Source organism: Budorcas taxicolor, chromosome 21 (genome assembly GCF_023091745.1).
Source record: "Budorcas taxicolor isolate Tak-1 chromosome 21, Takin1.1, whole genome shotgun sequence".
NCBI lineage: Eukaryota > Metazoa > Chordata > Mammalia > Artiodactyla > Bovidae > Budorcas > Budorcas taxicolor.
Genome location: NC_068930.1, coordinates 58,712,331 through 58,729,578, shown reverse-complemented (window position 1 = coordinate 58,729,578; position 17,248 = coordinate 58,712,331). Strand labels below are relative to the sequence as shown.

At 34.8% G+C, this 17,248-nt stretch overlaps 1 protein-coding gene and 1 non-coding gene across 2 annotated transcripts in view; both read right to left on the bottom strand.

The window, feature by feature from the left end:
- Positions 1-107: 107 nt before the first annotated feature.
- The window catches only part of PRPF39 (pre-mRNA processing factor 39), a 33,759-nt gene continuing 16,618 nt past the window's right edge, over positions 108-17,248 (bottom strand). The window contains exons 5-14 of the mRNA XM_052659840.1: positions 15,659-15,826; positions 10,832-10,997; positions 10,321-10,428; positions 8,765-8,929; positions 8,326-8,452; positions 7,685-7,953; positions 6,614-6,798; positions 1,432-1,506; positions 1,081-1,201; positions 108-794 (exon numbers count right to left, since the gene is read on the bottom strand). Coding sequence (XP_052515800.1) covers positions 738-794; positions 1,081-1,201; positions 1,432-1,506; positions 6,614-6,798; positions 7,685-7,953; positions 8,326-8,452; positions 8,765-8,929; positions 10,321-10,428; positions 10,832-10,997; positions 15,659-15,826 — 1,441 coding nt within the window. The 3' untranslated portion in view covers positions 108-737. The remainder of the gene's footprint in view (positions 795-1,080; positions 1,202-1,431; positions 1,507-6,613; positions 6,799-7,684; positions 7,954-8,325; positions 8,453-8,764; positions 8,930-10,320; positions 10,429-10,831; positions 10,998-15,658; positions 15,827-17,248) is intronic.
- Positions 7,528-7,613, bottom strand: LOC128067138 (small nucleolar RNA SNORD127). The gene has a single exon (XR_008201344.1). It is a non-coding gene; the product is annotated as a small nucleolar RNA SNORD127 (small nucleolar RNA).

Here is a 17,248-nt window from a genome sequence, read left to right as displayed (position 1 = left end):
ATGGTGAATATAAATTTAAGGTATTCCCCCCCCAATAAATCCATAACAATTATTGGATGAGTCTTCAGTTTTATTACAAAAATGAAGATGATCAGTTTGATCAAAATGAAAGCTTGCTCACAAGTTTAACATGAATATTCCAAATACAAAGTCTCCTGAAACAACATAGTTTTGATATGATTTTCATTTTTTCAAAGGGATGCAAACATTCCATTTCCTCATTTATTATCTCTATTCCAAGACAATATTTTAACAGGCATTGTTTCTGCTGTTAGATCCAAATTCACAAGGATAATCAAAACACACAGACAGTATCTTGTCAGCAAAGGTTAAAAATCCATTTTTTTTAAAGAGGAGGTAAATCCTTAATAACCAGCCCTTATGTGTTTTCAGAATCTTGTCCTACACTGACGTGATCTGCAGTCAGTTTTTTTTCCTACCCTTAAGGCTACAAAACTCTGTTGCAAATGCATTGCAAAAGAATTCTAGACCACTTAATGCAAAAAAATCAAAAAAATAGTTCTCCAATAAAAAGTAAATTTTATAAATGGTAGGAAATAGTATCTGTGGTAAGCTACTAAGTGACATTTTCCCCTATTACTAAACAAATCATGTTACACAGAAACAGGGAAGACAAGTTATCAAATACAACAAGCTTGTACTATGTTTACATCCCTCATTAAAAAAAAATAATTTCATACTTTTCACACATTCCATCTGATATTTGATTTTCCTAATCAGGTTGGAGGAGGAGGATAATATTGTCCATAATTCCAAGGAGTCTGATAATTGTACTGAAAAGAAAAAGCAAACGTATCAGCATCCAAGAGCTATGACAGATCCATATATAAAAATTTAATTAAAGCAGGTTTCTATTTAAAGAAAACAAGCATGTGTTCACTGCTGAAATTCCAAGTCTTAATCATAAAAGACAATGTATTTACACACGGATCAAAGGTAAAGAGGTTTTTTTTTTCCCCTAAAGAAGGAAAAAAAAAAGACTACCCTAATTTATATACATATAATTTCTAGTGACATCTATTAACCAAAAAAAAATCAATTATAATTATGCAAACTTACCTGATACCAGGCACTATAATTATACGCGGCTTGATTTGCCTGCAAATCACCATCAATCATCTGTGTAGATGATGAAGTTGTATCTTCTGTGTGTGCTTTCTTTTCCTCTGGTTCTTCTGATCTAAATAAAAGATCAAAATGGAAACTTTCAGAACTCCCATAGATAAATAACAAATGGACGAATGTCACCTTTGTACAAATCTGAAGTTCTTGGCCACACTGTTTCATATGATTTCAAATCATGAAAAAAGTAAATTACAATATAAAGGTAATAATTATTTTTAAAGGGATTCCCACTAGGAACTGTGTTCTTTTAAGCTTCCTTTCCTGATTCAGCAGGAAGTTACATACCCGTTTTCTGCTTTTCTTTTTAAAGAATCCTGCTCTTTTAGGAGTGTTTGATGTTCATCATAAGCATTCAAAAGCCTGTGAGGGAAGGAGAAACAATCCACTGTAATACACAGAAGCCAAACTTAAAACTTTCAGGTTTTCAAGTTACTTCCACTCAGGGAAACAAAAGCAAGTAGAAATGAGCATCGTTTAGAAGAAACAACAAGCAAGCAGACAAACCTAGCCCTAACTACCTTTTCTGTTTGCTTGCCTTGCACTTTCCTTCTCAGTCCATGTGGTTCAAATGAAGCTTCAGAGATACAGGCCTGGTCAATTACCTTACTAGATGTTTCTGACCAATAACTGGTTAGAGGTGATCATATGACCCAAAACAAGATCAGGAAGTCCCAGGATTTTTGACTGAGATACTGAAAGAGTACCTGTTCTCTGCACTACAGTGGGCTAGAGCTTGAGGGGATGCTGGTCAAGACCTGTGTGTTTTATTTTTAACACATGGGAAGGGCCTAAGGAGCTGTATCACACAACAAAGACAGTGACCTTGATACTTTTTTTCTACTACAACCTTGAATCCTGACAGTTCTATAATTTGTGTACTTCTGAGATCTAATTTAACAATGCTTACTGAAGACACCTGCCACCAGTTAGGATAAAGTATATTTAAACTTTGGCTACATGATAAACTGAATGAGAACTAAAAATTTCAGAATAATTATCATTAAAGAGATAATTTTTAATTAAAAAATTTGAGGGGCTATGAATTATAGGTTTCAACTGGAACTTAAAACTTCAAAAACAATGTCACTTGAAGCAAAACTGACTTTAAAATCAATGATTTTGTAATTTTCTTTTTCCCTTTTTTGAGCACTGACTGCTAACCCAGACTGGACCACCAGGCAATCACTTTTAAAATATTTTTTAGAAACACAAAGATGGCCTTATTTTTTAAGGTAATCATAAACCTGAACACAGACTTCTCTGAAAGAGAACACAGCTATTAAAATTTCTCTGAAAATGACCTTGATATTTACATGCATGTTCAACTTCCCTCAACAGCCTGCATATGTACACATTTAATAGCTATTACCAGTGACACTTGGAGAAGGGAACAGCAACCCACTCCAGTATTCGTGCCTAGAGAATTTCATGGACAGGGGAGCCTGGTGGAATATGGTTCAAAGGGTCACAAAGACTTGGACATGACTAAGTGACTAATAGGAATGGTATGGACCTAACAGAAGCAGAAGATACTAAGAAGAGGTGGCAAGGATACACAGAAGAACTATACAAGAGAGATCTTCATGACCCAGATAATCACAATGGTGTGATTAGTCACCTAGAGCCAGACATCCTAGAATGTGTAGTCAAGTGGGCCTTAGAAAGCATCACTATGAACAAAGCTAGTGGAGGTGACGGAATTCCAATCGAGCTATTTCAAATCCTAGAAGATGATGCTGTGAAAGTGCTGCACTCTATATGCCAGCAAATTTGGAAGACTCAGCAGTGGCCACAGGACTGGAAAAGGTCAGTTTCATTACAATCCCAACGAAAGGCAATGCCAAAGAATGTTCAAACTACCACACAATTGCACTCATCTCACACACTAGTAATGTTCAAAATTCTCCAAGCTAGGCTTCAACAGTATGTGAACTGTGAACTTCGAGATGTTCAAGCTGGATTTAGAAAAGGCAGAAAGAACCAGATATCAAATTGCCAACATCTGTTGGATCATCAAAAAAGCAAGAGAGTTCCAGAAAAACATCTACTTCTGCTTTATTGACTATGCCAAACCCTTTGACTGTGTGGATCACAACAAACTGTGGAAAATTCTTAGAGAGATGAGAATACCAGACCACACCTGACCTGCCTCCTGAGGAATCTGTATGCAGGCCAAAAAGCAACAGTTAAAACTGGACACGGAGCAACAGACTGGTTCCAAATCGGGAAACGAGTACATCAAGGCTGTATATTGTCACCTTGCTTATTTGACTTATTTGCAGAGTACATCATGTAAAATGGTGGACTGGATGAAGCACGGCTGCAATCAAGACTGCTGGGAGAAGTATCAATAACCTCAGACATGAAAATGACACAACACTTATGGTAGAAAGAGAAGAACCAGAAAGCCTCTTGATGAAAGTGAAAGAAGACGGTGAAAAAGCTGGCTTAAAACTCAACATTCAGAAAACTAAGATGGTGGCACCTAGTCCCATGGCAAATAGATGGGGAAACAATGGAAACAGATTTTATTTTCTTGGGCTCCAAAATCACTGCAGATGGTGACTGCAGTCATGAAATTAAAAGACGCTTGCTCCTTGGAAGAAAAGTTATGACCAACCTAGACAGCATATTAAAGAGCAGAGACATTACTTTCCCAACAAAGGTTCGTCTAGTCAAAGTTATGGTTTCTCCAGTAGGTATGTATGGATGTGAGAGCTGGACCATAAAAAGAGCTGAGCACCAAAGGACTGACGCTTTTGAACTGTGGTGCTGGAGAAGATTCTTAAGAATCCCTTGGACCGCAAGGAGATCCAACCAGTCCATCCTAAAGGAAATCAGTCCTGAATATTCACTGGAAGGACTGATGCTGAAGCTGAAACTCTAATACTTTGGCCACCTGATGCAAAGAACTGACTCATTTGGAAAGATTCTGATGCTGGGAAAGGTTGAGGGCAGTAGAAGGGGATGACAGAGGATGAGATGGTTGGAGAGCATCACTGACTCAATGGACCTGAGTTTGAGTAAACTCTGGGAGTTGGTGATAGACAGGGAGGCCTGGTGTGCTGCAGTGCATGGGGCTGCAAAGAGTCAGACACCACTGAGCGACTGACCTGAGCGAGTAACACACACACACACACACACACGCTGAGCGACTGAACTGACCTAAGCCAAGTAACACACACACACACACACACACACACTGAGCAACTGAACTGACCTAAGTAACACACACACACACACACACTGAGCAACCGAACTGACCTGAGCAAGTAACACACACACACACACACACAGAGCGACTGAACTGACCTGAGCACACACACACACACACACAGAGCGACTGAAATGACCTGAACACACACACATACACACTGAGCGACTGAACTGACCTGAGCGAGCAACACACACATAATTTCCTTAAGATGTTTAACAACTTGCGGGTTGGCAACAAGAGACTCAATATTCATTTGAGAGAATCTGGATACTGAGGAGTACAAAACATTAAGAGCTAGGATTTAAGCCTGTATTTGTCTGACTTGAACATTAATTCTTATTAATTCATTACAGTGATATCTAAATATCTAAGCAGCTCATTTTCCATATCATTTCCCTTTTTTAAATTTCAAATACAACAGACTCGATACTCAGACCCTCCACAACTCTATTTGCAGGGGCCTAACTGGCATCTCAGATTTGTCTGTATATTACTGCCAAATTTAAGTATGTCATTTCATCTCAGTCAAAACTCTTAACAGCTTCCTACTGTCAACCATGTACCACATGTGCTCTGAACTCAGCCTAGCTTTTAAGACAGCACATTTAGCATCAAGCTTTCACTGCTTCATAAGACCCTCCAATCCAATGTAAAAGATGTTACTTTTACATGAACTTTTATTTGCTTTCACCACTTATAGCCTCTCCTAAGTTTGTCAGCTGAGCACTGAAGAATTGATGCTTTCGAACTGTGGTGCTGGTGAAGACTCTTGAGAGTCCCTTGGACTGCAAGAGGATCAAACCAGTCCATCCGAAAGGAAATCAGTCCTGAATATTCACTGGAAGGACTGATGCTGAAGCTGCACTGCTTTGGCCACCTGATGTGAAGAGCTGACTGACTCACTGGAAAAGACTCTGATGCTGGGAAAGACAGAAGGCAGAAGGGGAAGGGGACGACAGAGGACGAGATGGTTGGATGGCATCACTGATTCAATGGACATGAGTTTGCGCAAACTGCAGGAGATGGTGGACAGGGAGGCCGGTGTGCTGCAGTCCATGGGGTCGCAAAGAGTCGGACACTACGAGTGACTGAACAAAGCTTATCAGAATCCAGTAACACCTAAATGAAATCCCACCTCTTCTCTGAAAGTTGCCAAATCGCTTCTGTTCCAAAGAGATCACAGCCTTCTTAATAGTTTATACACTACCTCACAAACATACATGTATCACCATACCATCCACCGAGATTAAAACATGGAATTACATATGCCATTTCTTTTGTATACTTTCTTCTGTGCAAAACAAAAAAAGACACATATAGGTATCTTCTCAACTACCACATAAGGTGGTTAAGAACATAGGCCCTGAAGTAGGTTATAATCCCAGCTGCACAAAGTAATAGCTAAGTGACCTTGGAAAAACTGCCTAATTTCTCTTTAGCCTCTTTGTCTATAAAGAGAACAGTACCTCTTCCCCTCATTAGAGACTGTCAACATGTTTTGCATTAGGTAATTATAAAACATTTAATATGCCAAGCACATATATACAACTATATTAAAAGGTAACTCACGTTAAATGTTTTTAGTTTAATTAAAATCTTACTCAGCCATCAAAAAGTTTACATACTTGCTTAACAGGAATTAGGGTATTTCTATTAGGGTATTTCTATACTAGAATCAGATAAGAAAGGAATGGTAGCAGTGTTCTCATCAGTATTTCTACTCTCTAATTTGCAAATCTTAAACTTTTACTTTTCCCTAGGGGGAACTCTTACCACCCTTATCTTTTAGCTTTTTACAATGCATGAAAGTTAGGTCATCAGGCATGATCTTGGCACCACACTCACTCTTCTCCAATCTGAGATTGCATTCCTATTCCAGATTAACCACACACAGCCTTGGTGACCTATATATTAAATGTTTCTGTGTTTCAGGGTTCACTCCTTCACTCACTTCCTTTCTCACAGAATTCCTGCTTCCTGCCTTCTCTCATCTGCTCACTGTTTAAAATCACCACGCTAAGATTCTGAAAATAGTTCTGAAGGAAAGACAAACCATACGTCCTCTTAAGCACACGAATGTTTGCAAAATTGAATTTACCCCCATATATACCTAAAGAAAAAAGGAACCTAGGAAACATTTAAAATTTAACAATATACTACTTTGCACTCTTCATCAAAGTCCCATCCAAAATAATCAATGTTCTTTTACTATTCAAATAGATAATATATAATATATAATTAAGATCTTACTTATTAACATCTGAACCAAAATCTTCAAGAAATTCCACTTTTCTCTGAGAAAATGTAATTCTCATTTTAATAGGTAATGAACCATGTATAGCTTTGTCAAAACAATTTAGGATATTGTCTTCATTTTGTTTGAGGTCACCACTATATTCCATTTCAAGTAAATTGAGGTATAACTTTGTGTTCTCCTGTGTAAAAAGCAGTACCAATTAATCATATATTTCTAAGATATTCTGATTAGACCATAGATATTTAAAATGCCTTAATTTTCATGTCTCAACTTGAAAAATTCAATATTGAAAATTTATTAAATGTAACTCATGTTAAATATTTTCAACATACATATTAACAGGTAAAAAAAACCTCACACACACATTGGTAGATAGAATCTTCTAAACTATGCACATTGTTAAATGCCAATAAATTAAAACCGTATATCCTGTTTAGTGTGCTTGACCTACCACAACAAATATGAAGTAAAACATGATCTCTACATGCCCCAGTAATCTAAATCTTCACAACCACAGATAATCATCCTCAACTGCAGCTGGAAGCAAACCTGTTACAAACTTGGGTCCTAAACAGACACGGTATTTGCTGAAAAATCTAAAAAATGAGAAATTTCCCAGGCACTATCTTTTGGCATTAACTGATATATAAAAGGAAATACTTTATATACTTTATATAAGAGGAGAATAATCTCACTGCTACATGTGCTACAATGTAGGCAACTGCGATGCCTTTGTTTACAGTTTCTCCCAGGCCCTCTAATCTACTTAATAACTGCTAAATTTTCCATAAAATTTCTGAATGTGGAGAAAATGGAAAATGTCACAATATTAGCCATACTTTTAATCCAATAATGTTAATTTTCTCAACGTTTTAATGCATAATAATGTGAAAATTTTTTCAAAGAATGGCAACATCAGTTTAGAGGGACTGTTGTCTTCACTTAGTAATAAAATATATTACATACAGACCAAATCTTTCATCATAGTTGCCAAAATGAAAAACAACCAAGAAAGACCTTTTTTTTTTTAATGGAAGATACTCTAAAAAAACACAAATACATACTTTGTCTCTTTCAATAGCTTCCAAAAGCACCTTTCTTGATTTTGGAAGGTTTTTTTGTATTTTGAAAAGATGTCGGGCTAGTTTGATAGCATAAAATGATGATTCATTATTTGATTTGGCATTCTTAATGGCTTCCTGAAGCAAACGTTCAGCTTCTTCCATATTTCCATGACGTCGTTCTAAACTTACTCTTCTCAAACGAACCATTGCCAATCCTAGAACACATTCTTCAAATGTTCTCAAGATATTCCTGGCTTCATTAATATTACCTAGAAATAGTAATTAAATGTTTATGCTTTTGATTCAACTTAGGAAATATCCTTTATGCCAAGTATTGGCAAATAACAGCCCACAGGCTAAATCCAGCCATCTGATCTTTTTTTTTTTTTTTAATGGAAGATAGCCATGCTCATTTGTCTATGTATTTTCTATGGCTATTTTGAGGCTACCATGGCAGAGTTGTTAGGAAAGAGACCATATGGCCTGCAAAGCCAAAACACTTACTATCTGGCCCTTTATAGAAAACAAGAAAAAAGTTTACCTGACCTTTGCTTTACACCAGTTCCCAAGACTCAATTCCTGTATCTTTATCCCAAAGTAACTTAAATCCCAAAATATCAACTGAATTTCTTCATTCTTACCCTGCTGTTCCTCAAAAGCTGCCCAAAGCATATGCACCATGGGTTTCTTTGGGAGATGAATAGTGCAAGCTCTGCTGAAGACATGCCTCACTCCTTCAATGCTATGATTTTCCATGTACTTGGCATACTACATACAGAAACAGAGGAAATACTGAATAATTTACAGTTGAACAAGCCATTAAATATGTGACAGAACGATAAAATTCTATTTTTAAACCCATTCAGCACCTTTATTGAACCACTAGACTAGTTTCTGTAAGGAAGGACGGAGAGGCAACGAGGTTGGCATATGCAGCAGTCAAATCTGGTTGCAAGCAGACCATCTCCTAATGCAACAGATATAGTTATATGAACAACATTCAACAGAAGTACAAAAAAGGTTAGTCACTAGATCAATGTTCATAATATATTCAAGTTTCAGACCGTATAAGTTTCTTACCTTAATCCAAAACTCCTCATAGAGGGCACAGGATATGACGCATCTCTCAAAGAGGACTACAACTCGTTCATGAGTCCCGTTTTCAATTTCAAACTCTAAGTATTCTTTCCAGTTTTTCAGTTGTGCCTTTTCCAATGGTTTCACATGAAAATATGGTCTTTTAATCTGGAATAAAAACATGGCATAACATGAAAGTAAGCCACCACCAAAACATGCATTACTACAGTAATGCAAATTATTTAAATTATAAATATAATAATGAACCAGAAAATCGTAATCACCACATCTCAAGATTAAAAAGACTTTTAAAGTTAAAATCCCTTTAATTACTTAGGTTTTATAAATTGAAAGAATAAAATATTTTCCAATTATCCAATCATTTTAACAGAACTATACAATTTTATGTTCAGAAAATTTTATTCTTTGCTGAGTATTTTAGAACTGAACAATTATACACATAATGGAAAGCAGATCAGTGTCCATCACAGATGAATGGATAAAGGTGATGTGGTACACACACACACACACACACACGCACGCACGCACGCACGCACCCCACCCAATGGAATACTATATCCAGCCCCAATGGAACACTACTCAGCCATAAAAAAAGAATGAAATAATGCCATTTTCTGCAACACAGAGGCAACTAGACTATCATACTTAGTGAAGTAAGTCAGAATGATAAAGACAAATACTACGTCCTATCACCTGTATGTGGAATCTAAAACAAAAAAAAGTAAATATTGAAAAAAAAAAAAAAAGAGTAAGGTAAATAAGCAGTTTCCTTGGGCTAAGAGTCAGGTGGTTACTGACTTGAAAAGGAGCCATCGGGGACCTTTTGAGGTGACAGGACAGTCCTATATGCTGACTGTTGTGATAATCAACAATGCTTGTCAAATGTCATTTTACTAGCCAATCACACACACACAAAAAAAACCAACACATACTACATGATTCCATTCACATAAAATCCAGAACAGGGAAATCTATAAGAACTGAAAGTAGGTTAGTGGTACCTTAGAGTTGGTAGTAGGGAGGAGTAAGCAGGTGAGGGGTAAAAGCTAAAGAGTTTTTCAAGAATGATGAAAGTATCCTAAAATTAACATTAATTAAAATGTTCTAAAATTAACTGTACATACATATGTGTGAATATATTAACAACTACTAAAGTGTACACTTGAAGTAAATGGCATGTGAATTACATCTCAATAAAATGCATAAAGAAATAAAAGCCTTCATTTTACTCTACTTAAAATAGGTACATTTTGTTATATTACCTAAAATGACTCAATGAAGTTGATTTTAGAAACTGAATTAGAATAAAATGGTTCAGAATTAACAGGTAACTTGAAATCCAAATAAATCTGAATTTAATATTTCTAAAGTTGACAATGGAAAATTGATAATGGCAGCCGTAAATGCAACAAACATTACTTAAATAAGCAAAAATAAAAAGCAGAGACATCACCCAAAACTAAAAGAAAAATACATTATTCCTATCTGTATTTTGAAACCTATTAATGACAACAACAACAAAAAAGCAAAACACTTACACCTTCTTCAAATGTCCACCTTTTACTGACTTCATGTTCATTATAATTAAACATTTCTTGATGAATTTCAATGATTCTATGTCTCATATTTTCTATTTCTGTAATAAGCTTGGGAAGAAAAAAAATTTAAACATGTAAGTTATATACTAAAATTTTAAAATATCACTGTTTACATTTAAGTATTATCCACACTTTAATCTTAGTGATGGGTGCCTGTTATCAATTATGTGCAAAGTACATTAACGATACTGAAATTAGTAACAGATTTAGAACAAGTCTCGTAAATCACAACAGAGGTGAATTATCCTTTTACACTAGTTTCAGGTGTCTCTTAGTAAAACAGATCATCTGCTTTAAATCTATATTTAAACCACACTAGCTAAAGAATTCCTACCTACCTTAATTAGAAATTAATTTTATAAGAGCTACAAATCATACCACACATGCAGTCAAGGGACATGAAGTCTATAGTTTCTCACACATGGAAATTTTTTTTAGTAAGTCTGGTTACCTTTGCTGGATCAGTTATGTCTTCTATTCCTGATGGCAGATCATCACCAGGAGGACCATCATCACCACTATGTCCATTTACAGAAGCTAATTCCCTTCGCAGCTGAATAAACTGTTCACCAGTTAGAAGATCTCTTGGCAAATTATTCTGAACATGGTCTTTAAATCTAATGGAAGACAATAAAAATACGAGCTCTATATATGAAGCGCAACTTTAGATCCCACATTATATTTCTACTTACACATTATTCTTTCAAAGGAACTCTGACTTAAACCAAAAAACAAACAAACAACCCCACACCTTTTTTCCTCCTTTTCTATAGTAATAACCTACCACTTGATAAAACAATCTGCAGACATCTTCATTTCCTTCCTGCCTTTGCAATGGAATGATGAAGGCAAGTCATACACTGAAATCCTACTTTTGTCCATTACTAATTATTTGACTAAAAGGAAGTTTATCCTTTCTCTAATGTTAGTTTTCTCATCTGTAAATTTAAATATAGCAATCCATATCTAAATAATAAATGATTACTTATAAATGTTCAACAAATTTTGCAGTTCCTTTGGAACTTACCTCCCAATTACTCCTGAATTCATGTGTCTATGTCAAATACTCCAACGAAACTGCCCTATTTAAAGTCACCAAGTACCCTATATAAGAAAAATTAAATGGATACTTGTTGGCTCTGAGTTACTACCTTCCTGGTTTTCCTCCAAGTCTGCTCCTTGATCTCCTTTGAGGGGTCCCCCCTCCAGTCTGCCCCTAAATACTAGTATGCCCAAGGATTCTGCTCTGCATTTAGTTGTCAAATGTTTTTATATACTTTCTGGTCAATCTTATTAATATAGCTTGAAATAATAAGCATATTATAATGACTTTTACAACTCTAGCTTAAGCCTAAAGTGAAAAAAAATGTTATTCGCTCAGTTGGGATCTTTGTGTATCCGACTTTTTGTGACTGTAGCCCATCAGGCTCCTCTGTCCATGGAATTTTCCAGGCGAGAATACTGGAGTGGGAAGCCATTCCCTTTTCCAGGGGATCTTCCCAACTCAGGGATCAAACCTGGGTCTCCTACATTGCAGGCAGATTCTTTACCATTTGAGCCATCAGGAAAGCCCAAACCTTTCCCCTAAATTTCAGATTCACTTGCCAACACTCTGCATAAAGAAATACAAATTTTAAGCAAAGACTGTTTTGAAAAACATGTAATTTCATTTATCTACACATACTAGTTTATATATACACACACACACACAAATTTTAATCAAAAACACAAAGCTGAGGAGCTAAAATATCTATACCATCTTAAATAGGAACCTTATATACAACATGTCTTCAAGTGTGTCACTTTCATCCACAAATCAACACCCTCAGGCATTTCTAATCTTGATATTGTCAACTGCTAAGTTTCCCAATCTCTTTCACCTACTTGATTTCTTACATTCCATGGATACCAGGTCCAATTTAGTCTACCTTCTAAATATGGCCCCATGCCCTCATTATTTACCAAAATAAACATAAACCTGTGTCCTGATCTCGCTTCCTCCCACTCCCACCTCAATACTGCTGTCATGTTATTAAAAAAAAAACATAAAAAATATTAAACAGGATCATATCCCATCCTCATCCCCAAAATCACTTCAATGTTTATTACCCTGCATTCAGACTACAATCCAGTCTCCATGAAGCCTTTTATATTCCTACCTGGCCTCTGACCCAGGCCTGCATCTTCCACCTAATTCTCAGAGATGGCTGTACATGTACCATAACTTATGGATTTCCCCCAAAGTTTTTTATAACTAATTTAGGCTACTGACACCTAGATTTTCATGGATTTTAAAACTTCCATAGAGACCACCCTGGCAGTCCATGGGTTAAAACTCTGCACTTCTAATGCAGGGGCCATAGGTTTGATCCCTAGACAGAGAACTAAGATGCTGCATGCCACAAGGTACGGCAAAAAAAACTTTTACAAACATATGCAAATAACATTGGAAATTAATTTAAATTTTGCAAAATCAATGAATATAGAGGCTTAACTTGATATATTTTATCACCAGCAGGAAAAAATATAGATCGCCTTATTCAAAAAAATTTTAAATGAGGAAGTAACTCTCAAATGTGTAGCATGAAAATAAACATTTAATTCTCATGTTAACATTAAAAATTGTCAAGCTATAAACTTGAAATAAGGTAAAACTGAAAATAAACTTTAAAACAGTTGCCATGTTATATTAGAAACTTCTTTCATATGGTGATAACATATGCATAATACTTTTTCATTAGCTTCTTCTACTATAAAGCTAATTTATTCAATCTATTAATAGAATGGCTGAGTGCCTAATACATATGGAACTGTTTCCCTACGTATTAAGGATGAGTATTTTTCAGTCACTAAGTTTGTCTGACTCTTTGTGACCCCATGCACTGCAGCACACCAGGCTTCCCTATCCTTCACTATCTCTTGAAGCTTGCTCACACTCATGTCCACTGAGTCAGTGATGCCATCCCAACCATCTCATCCTCTGCCTCCCCCTTCTCCTCCTGCCCTCAATCCTTCCCAGCACTAGGGGTTTTTCCAATGATAAAAAGAAAAAGCCTCTGAAAATGACAGACATGTAGAGGATACAGGAGACATAAATTCAAAGGAGTGATACAGGAGACATAAATTCAAAGGAGTGTTATTAGTGCTAAGAAAAATGAAATAAATGTAGGTAGAGTGCTGGTACAAATGATAAAACAGTTCTGTTTAGGTGAACTGCAAAAAGTGTCACAAAGAAAACATTAAGCTATATGGGTCCTAAGGAATGAGTTCACCAGATAAATGAAATGTGGAAAAGGTATTACAATCATAAAAGTATAAATCAACATTGCCTGTTGGGAAATTATCAGTGCTTAGGTTTGTCTAAGAGCTTATGAACTACCAGGGACTGAGCCTGAGGAGTTAGATCATACCACACTAGGGGGATGTTAAATTAGATGTTTTCTTAGAGATAATGTTCAGTGTATATCCAATATACAAGCCTACACAATAGAAGTATTTGTATTACAGCACTCAGAATACTTCTTTTAGAACATGCTTCCTCTTCTACACTTATGAGTAACTGAAGGGCCAAGTCAAGGCACACATTTCTACAGGCCTTTATTCCTTCAAATTAAATGCATATCATCAGGTACACAGCAAGTGCTAAATAAATTAAACAGGGGAAGTATATTTGACAGAAGAAACCATTTCAGCAGTTCTTAAAGCAGTTAGTCAAGGGAATTAGTTTATTTATATAAACTATAAGATTTACTGATACAAATATTATTTATCAGTCTGGGATACTCATAAGGAAAGTGGTTCTCATTAAGTAAAAAAGACTAGATTAAAAAGTAGCATGTAAAACGCAACCCACTAAATCTCTATTGTAAGTATACATGCATTTTAAAAACCCAGTGAAATATTCATTAAAATAAAAAAAAAAGATTTAGAAAACTACACCAAGAATTTGGGGCCACACTGTCTAGGTTCCAATCAGCTTCCAAGCACTTACTAACTCCGTGATCTTATGCAAATATTTTAATCTTTCTTTACCTCTACTTTCATAAAATGTAGAAAATAACAGTATGATACCTCCATGGTTTATTGTGAGGATTAAAAGTTATAAGGCACTCAGAATACGGTCTGCATAACTGCTTCTTAGTCTTTTTTCTCATTCACCAACAATAAAATTATAATCATAGATTTTACCTATGCTTTAGATTTTCTATACTTTAGATTGATTTATGAAAGGAACCTGCTTTGTCCCAGAAGACTTTTAAAATCTTTTTTAAAGGTTAAAAAAAAAAATTAAAACTATTTAAGTTTTAAAATTTGACCAAGAATTTCCAGATGCCAATCCTTGTGTTAATCTCTTTCAGCAAGTATCTCCCTAGGTCATTTATACCGTAGAAACCTGCACACCTCCTCTAAATTTCATGGGGAAAAAAAAAAAAAGAGAGAGAAATGGCACATTCAGACCCACATTTCCTATTTCTAATGTGGGTCTGCAGAGATTTAGCAAACTGATCAACAGTTATCTACAAATGCTTCATGAAGTTTTCTACTTTTTAGTAAAGAAAATTTCAGAAAATCACTTACTTAAAAAGTACCTAAGTTTACAGGTTCTACCACAATCCTAGTTATAAAAATTATGACAAAAATGTGTAGACAATATGGCAGGTAAGAAGAGCAAACATTTATCAACACAGTCCTCATACTTTCTTGTTCAGAAAGACTGAGTCTGTATCAGTGGGATACTTGAATACATCAGAAACAGAACATGCAAATCACAGTACACAGAAATAGTTGTTTTATACAGCACTCATTAAAATGAAATGATAATTTTTGATTGTTTGAATATAAACAGGACTTAACTACAAAAAATACGTTCTTCACTGTTTTGGACGTAAGATGCTATATGAATGACAAGAATGTACCTTGAGTACATTATTACATTTCAAATAAGCTTCTATTATGTGCTATATACTGAGTTAACCATAATAATAATAAAGCTTATTTTCACTACTCTGAAATATCCTAGACAGAAGAGAAAAGTCCTGCTGTTTCCTCATCTATAAAACAGATCAAGGGAACCTTATATCTAAAACCCGTGAAGTTCATAAACTATATTGAAAATGTCAAAATTTTAAACTGTATAAAAATTGTGATTATTGAGCAAAATAAATTTGTTTGCATCTAATAGAATCTTACATTTCAAGAGAATAATTATTCTCAATATTAGAAATTAATTACCAGAGTTATCACAAAAAAATTTTAATGATCTGATTTTTCCACCCACCTCTGAAAATGATGACTATATAGCTGTGTTGGAATACCAAGAATACGATCATATATAGCTGTAACTTCTCTCAGGTTTCCCTGTTCATTTTCCCAGTTTATATACATTTCCCACAGTCTGTCCGATCGGAAATCTGTTCCCGCAGCTAGAACAGCATGCTCAAACGTTCTGAAAAATTAAATTACCTCTATGTTATCTTCCCAAGATAAAATCACTTTAAATAGATTATTTCTGCATTTTGCAATATATACAAATATCAAATCAATAAGTCATACATTTGAAATTAATATAATTTGTTAATTATACCTCATTTTTAAAAACAAAATATTTCTAAATTTTAGAAGATAATGCTAAATTCAAAATTATATGCAACTTTACAAGTACAGATTAAAAGAAGGAATAATAGACAAGTGCATATGACAGCTGCTTGAAAAAAGGGAAAATATAAAGGGAATAGATAAATGTACTTTTATGTAGCTGTATATTATTTTATATGCTATAAATTTGCAATGCAAATTATACTACAAACATGTAAGAGTGACAGAGCAGACACTAAAATACTCGTTAAACTTGAAATGTCTGTTGAATAGATTCCTCTAGGGCAAAAGACAAAGTGACAAAATTTATCTTATTTTAAGAAACAGTTTTCTGACAAAACAACTCTCCAAGGAGGGGGTCCAGCTGCCTCTTTGGGTAATGAGAAATATACATATACTTTAAAACTCAAAATTCTCTCCTGATTCTAAAAATTCCACAATTAAAGTTTACTAAAAAGTCCTTTATTTTAAAATATTTATGCTCATTTCAAGAGATTTCTGTAAGCAATTTAAATCACAGGATTTGATCCCTCAATGGGATAAAATTTTACAAACATATTTTCAAAATAAATATTATAATCAAGAGGGATTTTTAACAGTACAGAACTATACTACCTAATCTAAATTAATTCTAAATTTAGATTAATCTAAATCTAAATTAATCTAAAACTAAACAGAATCCCAATCAAAGCACTAAGAATTAGGTGGAACAGAGAAAACAAATTCTAACATTCATCTAACACATAAAAATACAAATTATTTTTCTAAAAGGATAAAGCAGCAGGCATTTTCCTGAAAGGTCTCAAAGGAAACTAGGAAGCTATGGAAATTAAAGGCATGACACTGGCCCAGTATCATCAAAATGGATTAATAAAACAGCTCTCAAGAAAATAAACCCATATATTTTTGAGAATTTAGAATATGATAAAAAAGTATCGGTATTTTGAATCCATACACAAAAAAATAAGCCAATGAAGAAAAGACAGACTGTTCAACAAAATGGGAGAAAAAAAAAAATGTTAATCTCTGATTCACAAAAGACACAAACTAAGGTTAATCTGTCTCACAAAAGGTACAAACTAAATATCAGATAAATGAAGGACAGAAAAAAAAAAGTCTACAAAAAGAATTAGTAGAAAACTCAAGATTTATATACCCTTATCAAGACAGGCACAAAACTTAGAAACTAATAAAAGACTGAAAATTGAACCACATTAAGAAAAAAACCAAACACCTCTATATGATAAAAATACCTAACGGAAAAATGCTTTAA